Source organism: Haemaphysalis longicornis, unplaced genomic scaffold, assembly GCF_048455015.1.
Source record: "Haemaphysalis longicornis isolate Haplotype H1 unplaced genomic scaffold, Haemaphysalis longicornis Haplotype H1 scaffold_10, whole genome shotgun sequence".
NCBI classification, from domain to species: Eukaryota; Metazoa; Arthropoda; class Arachnida; order Ixodida; family Ixodidae; genus Haemaphysalis; species Haemaphysalis longicornis.
The window spans coordinates 99,921,913-99,940,198 of NW_027526204.1; the positions used below are offsets into that span (position 1 = coordinate 99,921,913).

Below are 18,286 nucleotides of genomic sequence, written 5' to 3' on the forward strand. Positions count from 1 at the left end.
GCCCATTGGTTGGTATAGGCAACTTCCACTCCAGCAATTTTTTTAATCTCCTTGGGTAGTCCCTCCTCGTACTGAATTGGGATACGCCGTTGAGTTGCGGGGCTAAAGGATCCCAATCGAACCTGTCTATACACTGTTTACTTCCCCAATGTGAAGCATTGGTGCTGTGCAGAAGTTTCTGTTTTAACCCTTTAACTGCCACTACCGAGATAACTCCTCGCGCACCCTTTGCTACTCCCGATTATACTCGCGTTGCTTTTTAAACTCACTCCCCACTACTCCCGCGACACCTCGTGCGACAAAAAATTGCGTTCATGTCCCGCCATCTATGGAGTGGTCACCTAAACACATGGAACTTGAAAAATAAATTTTAGTCAACCGATGGAGCGCATGTTTTTACACCCACGTCGCTTCGTTTCGGCCAGAGCTCTTCGATCCAGTAACTCTGGTTTCGGCAGGGCGCAGCGGCCATGGTGATTGATTGATTGATTGTAGGGTTTAACGCGCCGACGCAACGCAGGCGATTAGGCGCGCCGTAGTGGAGGGCTCCGGATTAATTTTGACCACCTGGGGATCTTTAACGTGCGCCGAAATCTCGTACACACGGCGTTTTTGCTTTTCGCCTCCATCAGAAAAGCGGCCGCCGCGGCCGGGAATCGAACCCGCGACCTCGTGCTCAGCAGCGCAACGGCCATGGTGAGTCAGCGCACTACGTGCGCCCGCGCTTTGACGGACGAAGAAATTCAAAAACTGCTGATGAATTCTGACTCACTTGAAGGAGTATCATAGTGCATTACAAGCATGCAATTTCCACATAACCAACATAAAAAAAATATCCGGCAGGGGGTGAGGAGAAGTCGGGAAAAAACCCGGCAGTGAAAGGTTTAAGGCGACACTTTCTTGGTCTCACTGATAACGGTGTCGGAACCAAAGCTCACTGCAGGAAAGTCAACTTTATACAGTTGGAGGGCGCATGAGTATTATCGTGATGTGCTGACACAAGAAACGCTTCCTGTAGTTTAAATACAACTTGGGTCTCTAGCATTATGGAGCGGTCGTCTGCACGATTGAGCCATTCCCACATGGTCGACGATGGTTGGAGAGGCACCCAGCTTTCGCGTGGGGACTCATTTGTTTTTGTGGCAGTTTGTACTTTGACTAGCAAGCAGTTTACATTTTGATCGTTGGCGCTTGGCCTTTGATTCAAGCGGCTTTAACTTTGAAACTTCGCCATTTTATATTCGCATGCGTGCTTCAACCATAGTCATCGTTAGACGGAGGGGATTTTATTATTCGCTGTTGACGGTGCTATACTATCTACCTGTATATGACCACAGGCGGACTCCTTGCCTCCTCTGCGACGTGTCCTTCCACACAGTAACTCATCCGTCGCAGTTTCTCTTGAGCAGATGGATTGCGCTTGTTCCCATTATTCCTTCACGACGTTAATCAGGAGTGGGACGACCACCTCTGTCACACATGAGGTTTTGACACGGCCTATGATTCGACAGCTTTGCGTTAGTGAGGACGAGATCAAAATGATGGCAATGAGGATACGGCGGGACATACGAACGTATCTTTGGAATAATTCATTAATAAATCCTTGCATCATTACTGCGCACAACCACCACCACCACCACCACCACCACTAGTACCACTAGTACCACCACCATTTTCATCCTATTTACGGCAGCTACTGGACGAAGGCCTATCAAATCCGTTCACACGCAATCTTCAAATTCCTTTAAATCCATTCACGCGCAATCTAAAGTCATTTTTGTCTGTGATTTTTAAACGTCATCACTGCACCCAGTTTTCAGTTTTCCTCCGTTTCTAACGCGAATATCTGGTAGCCATTCTGGTACTCAGATGGCGAAACTGCTTTAAGCAGCCCTCATCGCCTATTGAAACCAACTTCCTACTCAGAATTTGAGCTAGAACACTTCCTCCTACGCCTATGCATTGTTCCTGCCATTCTCATTTTCATCGAATGTTGGTTTGGCCAATGGTGGTGGCGGTGGTGATGTTTATTGACGGGTGGACCTAGCCTTGCGTGGTATTCCGGCAATTTCTCACCCGATCAGCACCTTTTTACCGCTATGCGCGGTAATTCACCATAAGTCGCTGAGGCTTGTGACACGTAAAAATGGCAGGATCAAACGAAAGATGTCCCTCCGCGTGATCCAATGGCATTCCGGGAAAATTAAATCGTTCAAAGAGGCATGCGGAGCGGCTATCCTTCGCAGTTCTTTAAACAAAGCTAACCGCTCCTCCGCATGCTCTCGGCAGTCCCTCATAAAATGACCGATGTCACCTGTAGCACCACACGTTCCACACCGAGGTGAAGAGATAATGTTCAGCTTATGGAGCCACGCCGGTGTCCGCGCTGAGTTGGTCCGGATGCGGAACAGTAAGGTTGCCTCTGTCCTCTTCATTCCTTTGGTGACACAAGGTGGATGTTGTGGTCGCCAAAGAGAGCGGAAATGATCTTGTATGATTGTTTTTAAAATGCGCCCTTCATCTGGGGCCACCTTCAGAAGACGAATGCACGATGTCGCTTCACGAGCCAACTGGTCCGCAGCCTCGTTTCCTAGTACTCCTACGTGGGAAGGGACCCACTGGAAGCGAACGCTAAATCCGTTTTTCTTTATCTGCTGAAGAAGACGCAGGGAGCATTGGCAAATTTTATCTGCGGGAAATCCAAGCTTCGAGAGTTGTAGGGCCGACTTGGAATCCGTTAGAATTACCGCATGCTGCACCCGAAGCGATTTGATCTTTTTCAAGGCCGCCTCGATCGCTATGCACTCTGCCGTTGTTGATGACGTCAACTGGTCAATGCGAGCCGCCAAGGAAACGTTCATGCCGGGAATCACAAAGGCCGCTGCACTGGTATCTGCTTCTCTGTCGACAGATCCGTCTGTAAACACATGAACACAATCTCTGTACGACCGGTCCAAGTGCTCAAGTGCTAACATTCTCGCTAGTATTTTGTTCAAAGTGTTTTGTAAGCCCCTGAGCTTCTGCCCTATAAATCATCACCGGAAGTACGCATTGTTTGCACACCGTGGTTTTTATTCGTGTGGCTCTGTCTGTCTGTCTCTCTGTCTGTCTCTCTGTCTGTCTGTCTGTCTGTCTGTCCGTCTGTCCGTCTGTCTGTCTGTCTGTCTGTCTGTCTGTCTGTCTGTCCCTCGGTCATTCGGTCGGTCGGTCGGTCGGTCGGTCGCTCGGTTGGTTGGTCGGTTTGGTCAGTCAGTCAGTCAGTCAGTCAGTCAGTCAGTCAGTCAGTCAGTCAGTCAGTCAGTCAGTCAGTCAGTCAGTCAGTCAGTCCCTCAAACTTCTCTTAACTTCCGATTCCACCCGCATAGGTGTCTAAACTTTGTATTGCTATAATCTATTGATTCAGGGCAGGGTTGAAAAAGTTAAAAAATTATAACTGGTTTATATTAGTTTATAACAACACTGACATAACATATGCAAGCAACCCAAACAGTTGTTTTACACATTACTGGCATGGCCAGGCCAGTGACTCTTGTCTGTGCTTGCTCTCGCCGCCAGGTAGCATGTACGTTCATCATCTTAATCCACAGCCCACTTGCGTGCACTGCAGAACGAAGACCTATCCCCTAGATTTCCAACCGATAATTTCATAGGCTTTACAAATGTATTCTATGCACCGATGTTTTTGTAGTAAGTGACATTTTGTATTACGGGACATAATCCTCATCTACTACGAACGACAATTTTTTTTCGGTTGAGTTTCCTAAACACCCCCCCCTCCTAAAGTCTGAGAATGCTATGAAAAAGATTGTGTCGCTTTGTCTGACATCGTTCTGATTAGTAAGAAGTTTTATTGCGGGAAAAGGATCGCACCTGTTTGTCCTTTTGTAGACACCCCAAACAGCGCTATCTGTGGTTCCTGTACTCTGTGATCTTTCGAGGATTTCACCAGTGCAGTAGTTGGTAATGATTCAAATGTTTTTTCATAATCTACCTGCGCCAAGTAATTTGCACATTTTTTTAATTAGATGGTTGAGCTCGTAAGATGGTTGATGGTTCATTAGATGGTTCATTAGATGGTTGGGCTCATCATCATCATCATTATCATCCGCCGGTCTACGCCCACTGCAGGGCAAAGGCATCTCCTTTAAACCTCCAATTATCCCGATCTTGTGCTAACTGAAACAAATTTATCCTCGCAAACGTGTTGATCTCATCTGCCCATCTAACTTTCTACCGCCCCCTGCCATGCTTGCCTCTCTAGGGATCAGCTTGGTTACCCCTAATAATGATCTACTGTTATCTTGCCTTCCCATTACATGCCCTGCCCACACCCATTTCTTCATCTCAATTTTTACTAATATGTCCATAACACGCGTTTGTTCCCTGACCCACTCCGCTGTATTCTTCTCCCTTAAAGTTGCACCTATCATCTTCAGTTCCATTGCTCGCTGAGCTGTCTCAACTTAAGTTCAACATTCTTAGTGAGCCTCCAAGTTTCTGCCCCGTAGGTGAGTACTGGTAAGATGGAGTTGTCATACACTTTTGTCTTCAGGGACAATGGTAGGCTGCTATTAATTATCTGAGAATGTCTGCCGTATGCACTCCACCCCATTCTTATCCTTCTAATTATCTCTCCCTCAATGTTGGGATCCGGGGTTCAAACTTTGCCTAAGTAGATATATTCGCTTACCACTTCCACTGCCTCGCCACCTATCTCAAACCGCTGTGCTGTACCGAGGTTATTGATCATTACTTTGGTTATCTGCCTATTATTTTCTGCCCCCTGGTTCTACTCTGTTTGTCGAGTGCGGTAAGCATGCTTTTCAATTTGTCCCCCGAGTTACTCAGGAAGGCAACATCTTCAGCAAATCTAAGGTTACTGAGGTATTCTCCATTCACCCTTACGCCCACGTAATCCAAGTCCAATGTTCTGAATACCTTTTGCAAACTTGATGTGAATAACATTGCTGAAATTGTGTCTCCTTGCCTGACACCCTTCCCTATAGGTATTTTACTGCTCTTCGTATGTGTGGACGATGGTAGCAGTGGACCCAGTGTAGATATATCCTCTAGTATTCTTACGTAGTGCTCGTCCACACCCTGATTCCGCGATGTCTGAATGACTGTTGACGATAGGACTTTTTTTTGTTGGTTTCTAAATATTTATTCAGACCCAGTCTTAATGCGCTGCTCACCATTGTATGATCACTGCGCTTGAGTAGGATTAGCACCTCACTACTGTGGGTAATCCCTCAATTGGCAGTAAGAATTACAATATTGGGCTTTTCTATACCTATTTTCTGCTTTTTTGTCTACAAAAAGACGTATTTGTTCTGTTTAAGTCATTTGTAATGGCAGCTTCGCTCAATTTATCCTTTTGTGTTGCCCGACCACAAACAAAAGGGTAAATATTGCATGGTCACCTGCCCGTTTCGCTTTAATTTTCACAATAATGTCGCGCATTACTATTGTATATAAGAGTTTTACGTGGTATTCATGTGTAATTTATTATCCTGGAGACAGCCGCAAAAATTTCATTTTCCTAGCTAGGTAAGAAAGTTAAGTTTGGCTAGTTTGTATCGATTAATCTTGATGAAAGAAGGCTCTCCAAAGACGGACGAAGTTAGAACCGTGTTGTATGCCTCTTTCTTTGTCCGTGCTTTGCGCGCTTTTTCCATCAAGAGACACACCGGATATAAGTGCTCAACCTTGTATCCCCTCCAACCTGTATTTTTCGTTCAGTTTGACGACGACTGCTTTTCTGATGGAGGCGAAAAGCAAAAACTCCCGTGCGTACCAGATTTCGGCGCACGTTAAAGATTTTCAAGAGGTCAAAATTAATCCGGAGCCCTCCCGTACGGCACGCCTGATCGCCTTCGTTGCGTCGGTGCGTTAAACTCTACAATCAATCAATCAATCAATCAATCAATCAATCAATCAATCAATCAATCAATCAATCAATCAATCAATCAATCAATCAATCAATCAATCAATCAATCAATCAATCAATCAATCAATCAATCAGTTTGACCGACAACTGCGGGGCTCTTTTGGTACTACTAAAAGTGTGTCTGCATCATCTGCTTTTTTAGGCATGGAAAACCAACTCCTTTTTTTCGTCATGCCCTCGAAAGCAGAGGAGGCGCCCATTATGCAATTGTTTAAGTCAGTATGCTGGTCAAGTCCTATTACGTCAGAATCAATCCCAGCAGTTTCCTGTGAAAGAACAGCTAAGCTGCCTTAACTCAGCAGTTATACATTCTAGTTGTGAGCGGTCTGAACTCGCGGATTGCTAGTGCCGTCTGCTGTAACGGTGTCCTGTGCAGCTCCTTGAGCAAGTTCTAGAGAGCTGCTGGAAACTGGGTATACTGGTGCTAAGTTGTAAAATCATTGCGTGTTATCGGCCAATAGTACACCATAGTGGTCAGATACTATCTGGATTTCCTGGCCAGGTATGGACATTACCACAACTTCAAATACTTCATTGAGGTAGTCATCAACAGAACTGCTGGCTTATGTGACGTCATTGCAGGCCATAAGGTAACTGCCCGCCGGACCGAAGGGGTTACTTACGTACATATAAAACGGCCAAGCAGAGCCCCTTGCAAGGCTTGGATTTATGACTTGCCAACGTAGCAAGAGGGGCACGCTGCGCATTTTTTTGGAGCTTGCCTCCCCATGTGTGATAGTCAGTCACTCGTGGTTTCCTCATCTAGCTGGCTTCTTTGCTATTTCTTCGGCATCCTCGAACGTATCGGGCAATTCTACACCTCGAGTCTCCGGCAGCAGAGCCGCCATCGTGGCGCCCAAGATCCCGGCAGCCCCAAGCAGCGCTGCAACAGCATATCCGGGAGCATACTTGTTCTGCAAAAGGGCAAACACTACCTTCGTAATAATGTAACTAGAAAACAGGCAGATACTGACAGGGAAAAGCTTGTGAAAGTTGTTCAACCTTCCACAGCTTCGCACCACTGCAAATAAAACCTGGTCACATGGCACTCATGCCAATTATAAGAGATTTCAAAGTCAAATAGACTATATCAAATAGACTACAACAAGCATTCATTGTGTTTTGATCACGGTCTCCTCTTGATTTGATTATTAGGTTTAACGCGCCGACGCTACACAGGCGATGAGGTGCGCTGTAGGGGAGGGCTCTGGATTAATTTTGGCGATCTGGGGATGTTTAACGTGCGCCGGAATCTCAAACAACGGCATTCTCTCAAATTACTCAACAGTATTTTTTTCGGGCGCATGCCGAAGTGTCGCGAGGAGATAGCGTCAGCCTATGGCTCCACTTTTAAGCGGGTAAATCAACCCATAGTAAAGCGTATCTCAAGGCTCGCATATGAATAAGGCTACGCATATATTCACCGCGAGTAACATAGGACTCTCCGTAGTTATTGCGACTGCAGGGATTTTATAAATTCGTCAAGCTTGTTGCTCTTAAACTGGTTTGATGAGGGTGATTCGCTGAGTGAACGTCTTTGTGCCTAAAGTATGACTAGTTACCGGTTCCGTGCCGCCTTTATTCAAGTGCTTTTAAGTCGCTATAATATTGTCACGTATCCAAGGACGAAGCAGTTGTTTGGAAAAGAAACAAGTTTATTGGAGCGAACTTGTGCTCCCCTAACAACTGAAAAGAATACAGAGGCGGCGAAGCAGTGGTCAACAAAGTGACGTTACGTGCGTCGGAGAGCGTCGCAGAATCGAATGCCCCGGCGTCCGCACTGCAGGCTTTTTATCTTTTGGCGCGCGTGGTTCTCGAAACGTCGATTCGCATCGAGAACATAGTAGATCCAAGAAGATTATTCTGGGCTGTTCACTTTAGATCGGAATGCTCTCCCTATCACAACAGATAACACATGCGGCACAGAAAGAAAGAATGGAACACGCGCTTCCCTTGGCGCAGAGATAACACAGACCGGCGCAGCCGGCGGTAAAAGCAAAACACAAATAAACAAACCCAATGTATGGTTCGCGACATTACCCCCCCTCTAAGAGTGCATCGACCCGATGCTAACATAAGCGACAGTCCGAACAAATGAAAATAAAAGTTCGTCATCGTCCGTAGAAAGGTTTTAAGCGAACCACGTGGACGACTTCAGGCCGCGTGCGTTGTCGTGATGTGCCGGAGTCACCATCGGGGATCACTTCGTAGGAAAGTTGGCCAACACGTCGTAGAATCTGGTAGGGTCCGAAATACCGTCGCAAGAGCTTCTCACTGAGTCCGCGTCGTCGGATGGGAGTCCAAACCCACACACGATCCCCTGGTTGGTACTCGGCGTCTCGGCGTCGGAGGTTGTAGCGGCCCGCATCCACCAGCTGCTGGTTCGTTATACGAACTCGAGCGAGCTGGCGGGCCTCCTCCGCACGTTGAAGATATCCGTGGACGTCGGCGTTGAGGTCGTCGTCTTCTACGTGCGGAAGCATGGCGTCGAGCATCGTAGTCGGCATTCTACCGTAGACAAGCTCGAACGGCGTCAGCTGCGTCGTCTCTTGGATAGCCGTGTTGTACGCAAACGTGACATACGGGAGCACTTCGTCCCAAGTCTTATGTTCAACGTCAACGTACATTGACAGCATATCTGCGATTGTCTTGTTCAGACGTTCTGTTAGTCCGTTCGTTTGGGGGTGGTACGCCGTCGTTCTTCGGTGATCCGTGTTGCTGTAGCGTAATACTCCTTGCATCAGCTCCGCAGTAAATGCCGTTCCACGGTCTGTGATTAGGACTTCCGGGGCTCCATGCCGCAGCACAACTTGGCTTACAAAGAACTTCGCCACTTCTTGTGCAGTCCCCCTCGGAAGAGCGGCGGTCTCTGCGTAGCGCGTCATGTAGTCTGTCGCTACGACAATCCACTTGTTCTGTGATCGTGACGTAGGGAACGGGCCTAAAAGGTCCATTCCAATCTGTTGAAATGGTCTCGATGGGACGGCGATCGGTTGCAGAAGTCCGGCGGGTCTTGTCGGCGGCGTTTTTCGTCGCTGGCAGTCACGGCAGCTCCGGACGTAGTGGGTGACGTCAGAGGTAAGGCCGGGCCAGTAGTACCTCGCCTTGATTTTTCCAATAGTGCGGGCTGTGCCCAGATGTCCGGAAGACGGGTCGTCGTGGCACGCTTCCAAAATTTCGTCACGAAGGTCCGCGGGGATGACGAGAAGGTAATTCGCTCTTGTTCCGGGGCTGAAATTCTTCTTCACAAGGACGGAGTTTCTCAGGCTGAATGCTGGTAAGCTGCGTTTGAAGGTCCTAGGAACGGCAACGTTGCATCCCTCGAGGTACTCGATTATGACGCGTAAGTCGGGGTCAGCACGCTGCTGGGCGGCTAGGTCGCTCTCCGTTACAATCCCGAAGAACGCGCTGTCTTCATCAGAGTCTTGTGGTGGTGGGTCGACGGGGGCGCGGGACAGGCAGTCGGCGTCGGAGTGTTTCCTGCCGGATTTATAAACGACTGTAACGTCGAACTCCTGCAGGCGCAAGCTCCACCGCCCAAGACGGCCAGAGGGGTCCTTCAAATTGGCGAGCCAACACAGCGCATGGTGGTCTGTTACAACCTTGAATGGCCTTCCATACACGTATGGGCGAAATTTTGAAATCGCCCATATAATAGCCAGGCACTCTTTCTCAGACGCAGAATAGTTTTTCTCCTCCTTCGACAGACCACGGCTGGCATAGGCGATTACCCTTTCGCAGCCGCTTTGCTTTTGGACAAGGACGGCACCCAAGCCTATATCACTGGCGTCGGTGTGCATTTCCGTTTCGGAATTTTCGTCGAAATGAGCGAGCACGGGTGGTCTTTGCAGGCGTTTTTGCAGCTCGCCGAATGCTTTTTCTTGGTCGTTTTCCCAGCTGAAAGGGGTGCTATCTTTCGTCAAGCGCGTGAGTGGCTCTGCAATTCGTGCGAAGTTTGCGACGAAGCGCCGGTAGTATGCGCACAGCCCGAGAAATCTTCGCACGCCCTTCTTGTCTTTCGGCCTTGGGAAGTTCGCAATGGCTGATGTTTTTCCGGGTCAGGTAGGACTCCCGCGGCGTTGACGACGTGGCCCAAGAACTTGAGTTCCCCGTATGCGAAACGGCACTTTTCAGGCTTCAGCGTCAACCCCGACGTACGAATGGCCTCGAGTACAGACTCCAACCTTGCAAGGTGTTCGTCGAAAGTCCGGGCGAATACCACTACGTCGTCGAGGTATACGAGGCAGGTGTGCCACTTAAGGCCAGCTAGCACAGTGTCCATGACTCTTTGAAACGTCGCTGGTGCTGTGCACAGCCCAAACGGCATCACCTTGAACTCGTATAGGCCGTCTGGGGTTATAAATGCAGTCTTCTCTCGGTCTCTCTCGTCCACTTCAATTTGCCAGTAGCCGGTCTTCAGGTCCATCGATGAGAAGTACTTCGCGTGGCAGAGGTGGTCGAGGGCGTCGTCGATTCGGGGGAGGGGGTACACGTCCTTTTTCGTGATTTTGTTGAGTCGCCGGTAGTCAACACAAAACCTTAATGTGCCGTCTTTTTTCTTTACGAGTACGACGGGCGCAGCCCAGGGGCTTTTCGATGGCTGTATAATGTCGTCGCTGAGCATGTCGTCGACTTGAGTCCGGATGGCTTCCCGTTCGTGTGAAGAGACGCGGTACGGTGACTGTCGGGTAGGTCGGGCTCCATCTTCGGTTATTATTCGGTGCTTCGCTAGAGGGGTCTGCCGTAGTTTTGCGCTCGACGAAAAACATTCGCTATAGCGACGCAGCAAAGCCAATAATTTTTTCCGTTGTTCTTGCGGTAGCGCCGGATTCACGTCGAATGGCTGCGGGAGCTTGAATGTTTCTACGGGTGTGCGTTCAAAGTCGGCGACTGCGATCACATCACTTGCTTCTTGCGTTTCTTCGAGGAACGCAATTGCAGCTCTTTTGTTTAAATGCTGGTACTCTTCGGTGAAATTAGTGACCAAAACGTGAGATTGGCGTTGCTTAAAGTGCACAATGCCTCTTGCGACGGAGACACCGCGGTCGAGAAGCAACCTTCGATCACTCTCTACGATAGCGTCGATGTCAGAAGCAGCATCCTCACAGTAGACGGCGATCATCAAGCTTGCGCGGGGTGGCAGGGTGATGTGATCGTCGGCGATCCTGACAGCAGCACGGTGATCGGGGTTCGGCTGCGGCGTCGTGGAGTGATTGGAGGAAAATGTTATCGACTTGGTCTGCAGATCAATTATTACGCCGTTGTCCGTCAAAAAGTCCATTCCGAGAATCACGTCGCGGGAGCAGTTAGGCAGAACGACGAACGCCGCAGGGTACGTTGTGCCGTCTATGGTGACGCGCGATGTGCACGTTCCACTTGGCGTCACGAGGTGGCCTCCTGCTGTACGTATGTGCGGACCGTCCCATCTGGTCATAACTTTCTTCAGCTTAGACGCAAATGGTCCGCTCATTACGGAGTAGTCGGCTCCCGTGTCTACGAGGGCGACTACATCAAAACCGTCGATGGACACCTTGACGTCGGATGCCGCCTTCCTCGAGTTCCGGGTGCGTCGGGGCGTCGCATCTCGGCTTGTGCGTGTTGACGGTCGTGCACTGTGCGTCGTCGTTGTCCACGTCTTCTCAGCGGACGTCTCGGTCAGGTCGGGTAAGCGTCGCGGCGTATAGCTGTCGTCGTGTTCGGGAGTCTCGTCAGGGTTAGGTCGGGTCGTCGGGATGAAGGCATGTCGTGAATCACTGTCTTCGGCGAGTCCTTGCGTCGTTGGAGGGTTTTCATTTTTCCGCCGTTGTGCAACTTTACCTCCCGAAGTTGCTGCTTTTAGTTTCCCCCGCGTGGGCTGGGGGACCTTCCACGTGAGAAGTCAGCAGTGCTGCGGCGGTTCGGTGACTGATACGGGTAGGGCGACGGTGAACGGTTGAAGCGGGCTGGTCCTCGGTTGGTGTTGGAGAGGTATTCTTCGATCTCAGCAGGGCGCTGGCCGTATCGGGGGCGTGGGGCGTCGACGGAGAACCCTCGCAAACCGAGCCTCTTGTATGGGCAGCGACGGTAAATGTGGTCGGCCTCTCCGCAGTGGTAGCACAGAGGACGGTTATCGGGAGTTCGCCATACGTCCGTCTTCCTCGGCGTCTGGTTTCGGGCTACCGGGGGTCGGGCGGGTGACAGTGGGCGGTGGTACGGCGGGGCCTCTTGACGGCGTGTTGGAGCAGGGCGGGGTCGACGAACAGCCGCGGAGTATGTCATAGCTTGTAGCTCTTGGGGTACCTCGGATGGCGTAGAGGTTCCCAACGCTTGTTGCACTTCTTCTCTAATGACGTCGGTGAGAGAAGCGACTTGGGCCTGCGGCGGCGTTGGGAGAAGTTTCCGCAGCTCCTCTCTCACTATTGCGCGGATAGTCTCGCGTAGGCTGTCGGCCGGGATCCGCGTGCTGCCAAAGTCGTTCGCATTGGCCGCGCCAACAAAGTTGCGGTCATACTGCTTAGCATGCATTTCGAGGGCTTTCTCAATGGTGCTGGCTTCGGTCACGAATTCGGCGACGGTTTTGGGCGGATTTCGGACAAGTCCGGCAAACAGTTCCTCCTTCACTCCGCGCATTAAGAAGCGCAACTTCTTTTCTTCCGTCATTTCGGGATCCGCGCGGCGAAATAGCTGCTTCATCTCCTCAACGAAGATCAAGACGCCTTCATTGGGGTGTTGCGTGCGCGTTTCCAACAAAAGGGCGGCTCTTTCTTTCCGCACGACGGTAGTGAAGGTCTTAGTGAACTCGCTTTTGAACTGAGCCCAGTTTGTCAAGGAGCTCTCGTGGTTCTCCAACCAAGTGCGAGCCGAATCTTCCAAGTAAAAGAAAACGTGCCGGAACGTTTCTGCGTCGTCCCACCTGTTGAACTTCCGGACGCGCTCCAGTTTCTCCAACCATTCTTCTGGGTCTTCTGCGGGGGCTCCTCGGAATGATGGCGGTTCCCGTGGCTGCTGCAGAACGACAGGAGGATTGGCTTGGTTGAGCATGGTGCTGGTTACGACGTTTTTCTTCTTCGTCTTCTCCGGCAGTAGACCGAACTCGGGTGGTAAATCTTGCACGCGGAGGCTGGCTCTTGTTGGACTGGCTTGGCGGCTTCCAGAGGTTGTAGTGGGCATGAAGGGTGCGTAACCAGCACCTCCACCAGATGTCACGTAGCCAAGGACGAAGCAGTTGTTTGGAAAAGAAACAAGTTTATTGGAGCGAACTTGTGCTCCCCTAACAACTGAAAAGAATACAGAGGCGGCGAAGCAGTGGTCAACAAAGTGACGTTACGTGCGTCGGAGAGCGTCGCAGAATCGAATGCCCCGGCGTCCGCACTGCAGGCTTTTTATCTTTTGGCGCGCGTGGTTCTCGAAACGTCGATTCGCATCGAGAACATAGTAGATCCAAGAAGATTATTCTGGGCTGTTCACGTTAGATCGGAATGCTCTCCCTATCACAACAGATAACACATGCGGCACAGAAAGAAAGAATGGAACACGCGCTTCCCTTGGCGCAGAGATAACACAGACCGGCGCAGCCGGCGGTAAAAGCAAAACACAAATAAACAAACCCAATGTATGGTTCGCGACAATATAGATGCAATATTCGGACATAGACACTTGATTGTCTCAACAACTACGAGTGCTTGCATAGAGTTGCTGCAAGAAACTTTGTTAATTGCTAACTGAGGTGTGGCCGCTTTTCTGATGGTAGCCAAAAGCAAAAAACGCACGTGTGTTCGAGATTTCGGCGCACGTTACAGATCCCGAGGTGTTCAAAACTGATCCGGAGCCCTCCACTACAGCGCGCCTCATCTCCTGTGTAGCGTAGGCGCGTTAAACTTAACAATCAATCAATCAATCAATCAATCAATCAATCAATCAATCAATCAATCAATCAATCAATCAATCAATCAATCAATCAATCAATCAATCAATCAATGTATGGACCACAGAAGTTTAAACATGGGAACATGGCGGGCGTTGTGGGGCTTACCGCTTATCGCATGCGTTTTTGTAAGGAAGGAAATAACGGAGGACTGTAGTATCAAAGTTAGTGGCGTTCGACCAGCCTAACGTTGCAGACACCGATGGAATGCTGGGATTGCAAAAAACGGGCAGCTTATTAATACTCTGCGTGCTAGGCCCCGAGACACTGCACAAAAATAGAGTGTATTGAAAAGTTTAAATTCAAATCCGTGGGCTTCTACGCACCGAAGCCAATTTTAGGCTATGATGCGTACCAGAGTAGAAGGATCCGGTTTAATTTTGAGCACATGGGAATATTTGAAGTCCGCCGAAAGGTCGGCTTACGGACGTTTTCGTATTTACCATCCATCTCAAAAGCAATCAGCATGGCTGGGATCGAACCAGGTCCATTGGCTCAGCAGCACAACGGCGGCGAGTCGCGGTGCTTCTAATTCTTGTACTTCTCTATGAATATGTTATTGCTCGAGATGTTTTTACGTTTCATTTATAACTTCCGCGTTTACGTTCGGTCCTAGCACTTTTATACGTTCTTTCATACACGTTTGCAAGGTGTAGCTACCTAATTATATACGAATAGGCACATTTTACACGGCTAAATTAAGGGCCAACTGTGTTTGGCGGAAGAAAAATGCCGAAAACCTGAACAGTGTTTCAGGGTGGTTGCACGGCAACTCACCAGCAAAGTCATAAAGGGTGCCACAATGCCGCCTATGCGGCCGATTGTGAAGCAGGCGGCGAAGCCAAAGCCGCGGGCTGCTGTCGGATACAGCTCCATGGTCCACACCCACTTGACGCACGCCGACAGAATGAGGACGAAGCGACCGACCATGGACAAGGAGAGGCCAACGTAGGAAAACGCTGCGAAGAAGGCGGTGAATTTGCTAACAACACAGAAAGAAAACAACTGGCGTGTGACATAATGCCATTACGCAGAATCGGCTTCACTTGCGGCTTGTGTCACCTTCAAGAAATTCATCATAACTTGTCAATAATAATAAAAAGCCTTATGAGCATTAGCCAATGGGGGTGGGGGTTGTGGTTTGCGGAAGAGGCAAAGGAAAGGAAATGCACTGGGGATCTTTTGCTCTCGGCAGGGAGCTCACCTGCGTACAACCCTGTGCAGGGGAAGAGAAGTAGAGGGGGTGGACATGATAAAGCAGAGCTATACAGAGAAAGAGAGAGAAAGGAATAAGAAGGCTTGTCAGTCCTAGAAAGCTGTCATTCAGGGCACATCAGTAAGTTACTGCACTCCGGGCTATAGCCGCTTCGTGAGGCCGGTCGTCTCCAGGTAATGGGGCAGATGGGTGAAGACTTCCCGTTGGGTTGCCGCCCAGGCCCCTTCGGGAACAGAAGGTCCTCCATGCCGGCGCTGGGAAGGCCTCGATGCTGGAGCGCTCGTTGGAGCTCTGCTCTCGGCCCCGCGTAGTGGGGGCAGGAGCAGAGTAGCGTAGCAGAACCAGAGTAGCAGAACCAGCGTCTTTGGTTCCGGGAAGATGGGTTATTTCTTCCATCGCAATGTGACGCCTCTTTTGCTGCCTTCACCGCAGCATAACTGTTGTACTGGGGAGGAGCCTTTACAGTCAGCTTTAGATTGTGTCATTGCTGCGGCAGTGAGGAAGACAACAGTTTTCGTATAACGGCTAATTCTATATTAGACAGAGTAGTTTCCTCTTTTTAAGAATTTGGTAAGAAGAAAATGTGATGATGAGTGATAACGTAAGAGTGATAACGTAACGTAATGAGTGATAACGTAACGTAAGCTCCCATTATGCTCTATGATCGACATCCTGGTCCTGATGCTCACCCATCCTAAGTCTCGCCGATCGGCTCCTGGCCGAAACCAGCTGGTAGGGAAGCCCAGAGAATGTCCTAAAATGATTTTGCCGCGGTCTGCGGGGCGTCAGTGTGAAGAGCTCGACGTCTGCTCGCTTCTTCGAAGGCTGACAAGTATAGCGTGAGAGCATACTTTACTTGAGACCATCGTGTCAGCTGTTCAGTAGGGGTGAGGTGTAAAGGAACGCAGAGGTGTGGATACGTTCTCCTAGCCTACGGGTTTAGAAGAAAGTTTTATTATGCGATATGTTATGTTCCTGACTCAAAACTAGTTATCCGTACGCGTCTATGTGAGAGCATATCGGTCATTACAGCGCCCGCCACAACTGTAATGATAGGAAAGGGCCCGAAGGAGTCCACATCTTCAAAGGGTAATTTCGATATTTTCCCGGATTCTTTCAAGACTTTTCAAAGCACACCTGCAAACTGAACGACTTCTGATGACGTTCGTTTCTAGAGCTACAATTATCACCCTGAGCGTTGCCGTATCTGCTTCAGTTCTTTTTTGCTAGGAACCGTCAGCTTTTACGCCTCTGCACATTTTCTCGCCTATTTAGATAAAGAATGTCTCTGGCCTACAGTCGCCGTCGCCAGGGAGTGGTACAATGTTTGCAATCGTGTTAAATGTTTCCATGTCATATACAGTGAAACTTCACTTGAACGAACGTAACGGACCACAGGAAAAAGTTTGTTACAATGAAAGTTCACTCAACTGAAAGCTAAAGAAAACATCGGAAGTATGTTTCTGGATCGTATATCCACTAGCCATGTGGCAACGGCTTCGTCAACTTTAGTAAAATGCCCAGCGCATAGTGTTTTGCGCACGGGACAGAGCTGTGAACTTTCCGATGCGGCTGCGATTGCTTCGCGCTGGCTCTTAATCGTAGACAATGGTGACGGCGGGATCCCAGATACCTTCACAACGTCGCCTTCACCCTGCCCGGAGTCCATCCTATGCAAAGCATCCAATTTTTCGTTTACACACAGGCGCTTTCTTTTGGTGCTTATGATTATTCAGCACGCCAATGCCTTTTCTTTGTTTTTATAGCGGTTGTAGGGCTAAAGCTGTAGCCGTGGCTGTGGCTATCGCTTCGGCTGGGTGAGAGATTATCTAGGTAGCCAATCCAGTTCAAAGTTAAAATGGGGCCCTATGTTTGTCGCGCGGTAATGAAACGCGGTGCTCAACAAAAAACGTGCTACAAAAAGTGCAGGTTCTGCTTGTTGAAGTAATAACTATGATGTGGGAGACATAGGTTGGTGTCATGAAATATGCTCGTAAAATGAAATGCGCCCTGCGCTGAATTTCGTTCAACTGAAGGGCGTTTGCATTAGGTTGAATGGAGGTTCACCGGGGGATTTAAAAATAGTTCATACAACTGAATACTTTGTTTAAATGACGTTCAGTCAAGTTGCATTTTACTTATATAGAATCAGTTCGCGTAGTTTTGGGCCTGTTCGTAGGTAATCCGTCCAGACTCTTCCTACCCCTTCACTTAATCTGTTCAACTAGCGGCCCCGAGTGACCTCCATAAATATACTTGAAAATATTGGCACTGGAACTGTGACCTCGAAGAGGAAGTACACACCTGTACTAACACATGAAAGCTGCTAAACGTGGCAGATCGTGTATTTGCATTCATCGTATGCCAGTCCCTTTTTATGCCTGATCATCCAACTATCATTAGTGACAGTTTCGTCGTAACAGTTTATCCAAACTCTCATAACAAGATGACTGTCATTAAAAACTCTCCATTCATATACCATTGCATATGAAGCGACATGGGTCGACAAAGAGGCCACTTGGAAAACCACCATATGATAGCGCCACCCGACCAAACTTACTAAAAAAATTCCAGCTTAGCTCAACTTATTAATACCACTTTGAACTTTATTCTTTGTATAAATGCCAGTGATGGAGTTTGTCAATCTACGCACCGGGTGGAGTTAACTGCGCTGCCACAGCAACTGCTGCCGCCAACAGGAGGGTGGAAACCTGCGAAGGCCTACGGCGACAATAGTAGACCAGGGCGAGGCCCAGAAAAGAAGCAGGCATTTCGGCAGCCGTTGACACAGCGAAGTTGACCAGGTGACTGCCTTTAATGTACGCCGATCCAATCACGAAGGTGTACATGAGGAGGTTGTCGCAGAACCTGCGTGATTCGAAAGGTTTATCGCATTCAACTAGACCTTGATATTATCTTGAGGCAATGACAAAACATCTTTCGGGGTGTATAACTCACCAGAGCAGGAAGAGCATGATGGTGTGCTTCCTGATCGCGCTGTGCTTCAGAATCTCTAAAGGTCCTATAGCGGTGGCTGAAGACTCTTGTATTTTCCTCACGAGATTCCGCACGGTAGAGTTGCAGTCGGGGACGGTCATACGGTTCATCCTCAGTATCTTGGCAATGACGTCTTCAGCGCGTCCTTCCTTTCCTGTCGTGATGAGCCATCGTGGAGACTCGTGGACAAAGCTGTGAAAAGTAAAGTACATAATTTTTG

General features: G+C 49.1%; 1 protein-coding gene across 1 annotated transcript in view; it reads right to left on the reverse strand.

The window, feature by feature from the left end:
* Nucleotides 1-6,708: 6,708 nt before the first annotated feature.
* LOC144159976 (solute carrier family 22 member 6-A-like) overlaps nt 6,709-18,286 on the reverse strand; it is a 43,729-nt gene continuing 32,151 nt past the window's right edge. Inside the window, exons 5-8 of the mRNA XM_077691607.1 lie at nt 18,028-18,258; nt 17,723-17,937; nt 14,631-14,812; nt 6,709-6,864 (exon numbers count right to left, since the gene is read on the reverse strand). Of these exons, the coding sequence (XP_077547733.1) occupies nt 6,709-6,864; nt 14,631-14,812; nt 17,723-17,937; nt 18,028-18,258 (784 nt within the window). The remainder of the gene's footprint in view (nt 6,865-14,630; nt 14,813-17,722; nt 17,938-18,027; nt 18,259-18,286) is intronic.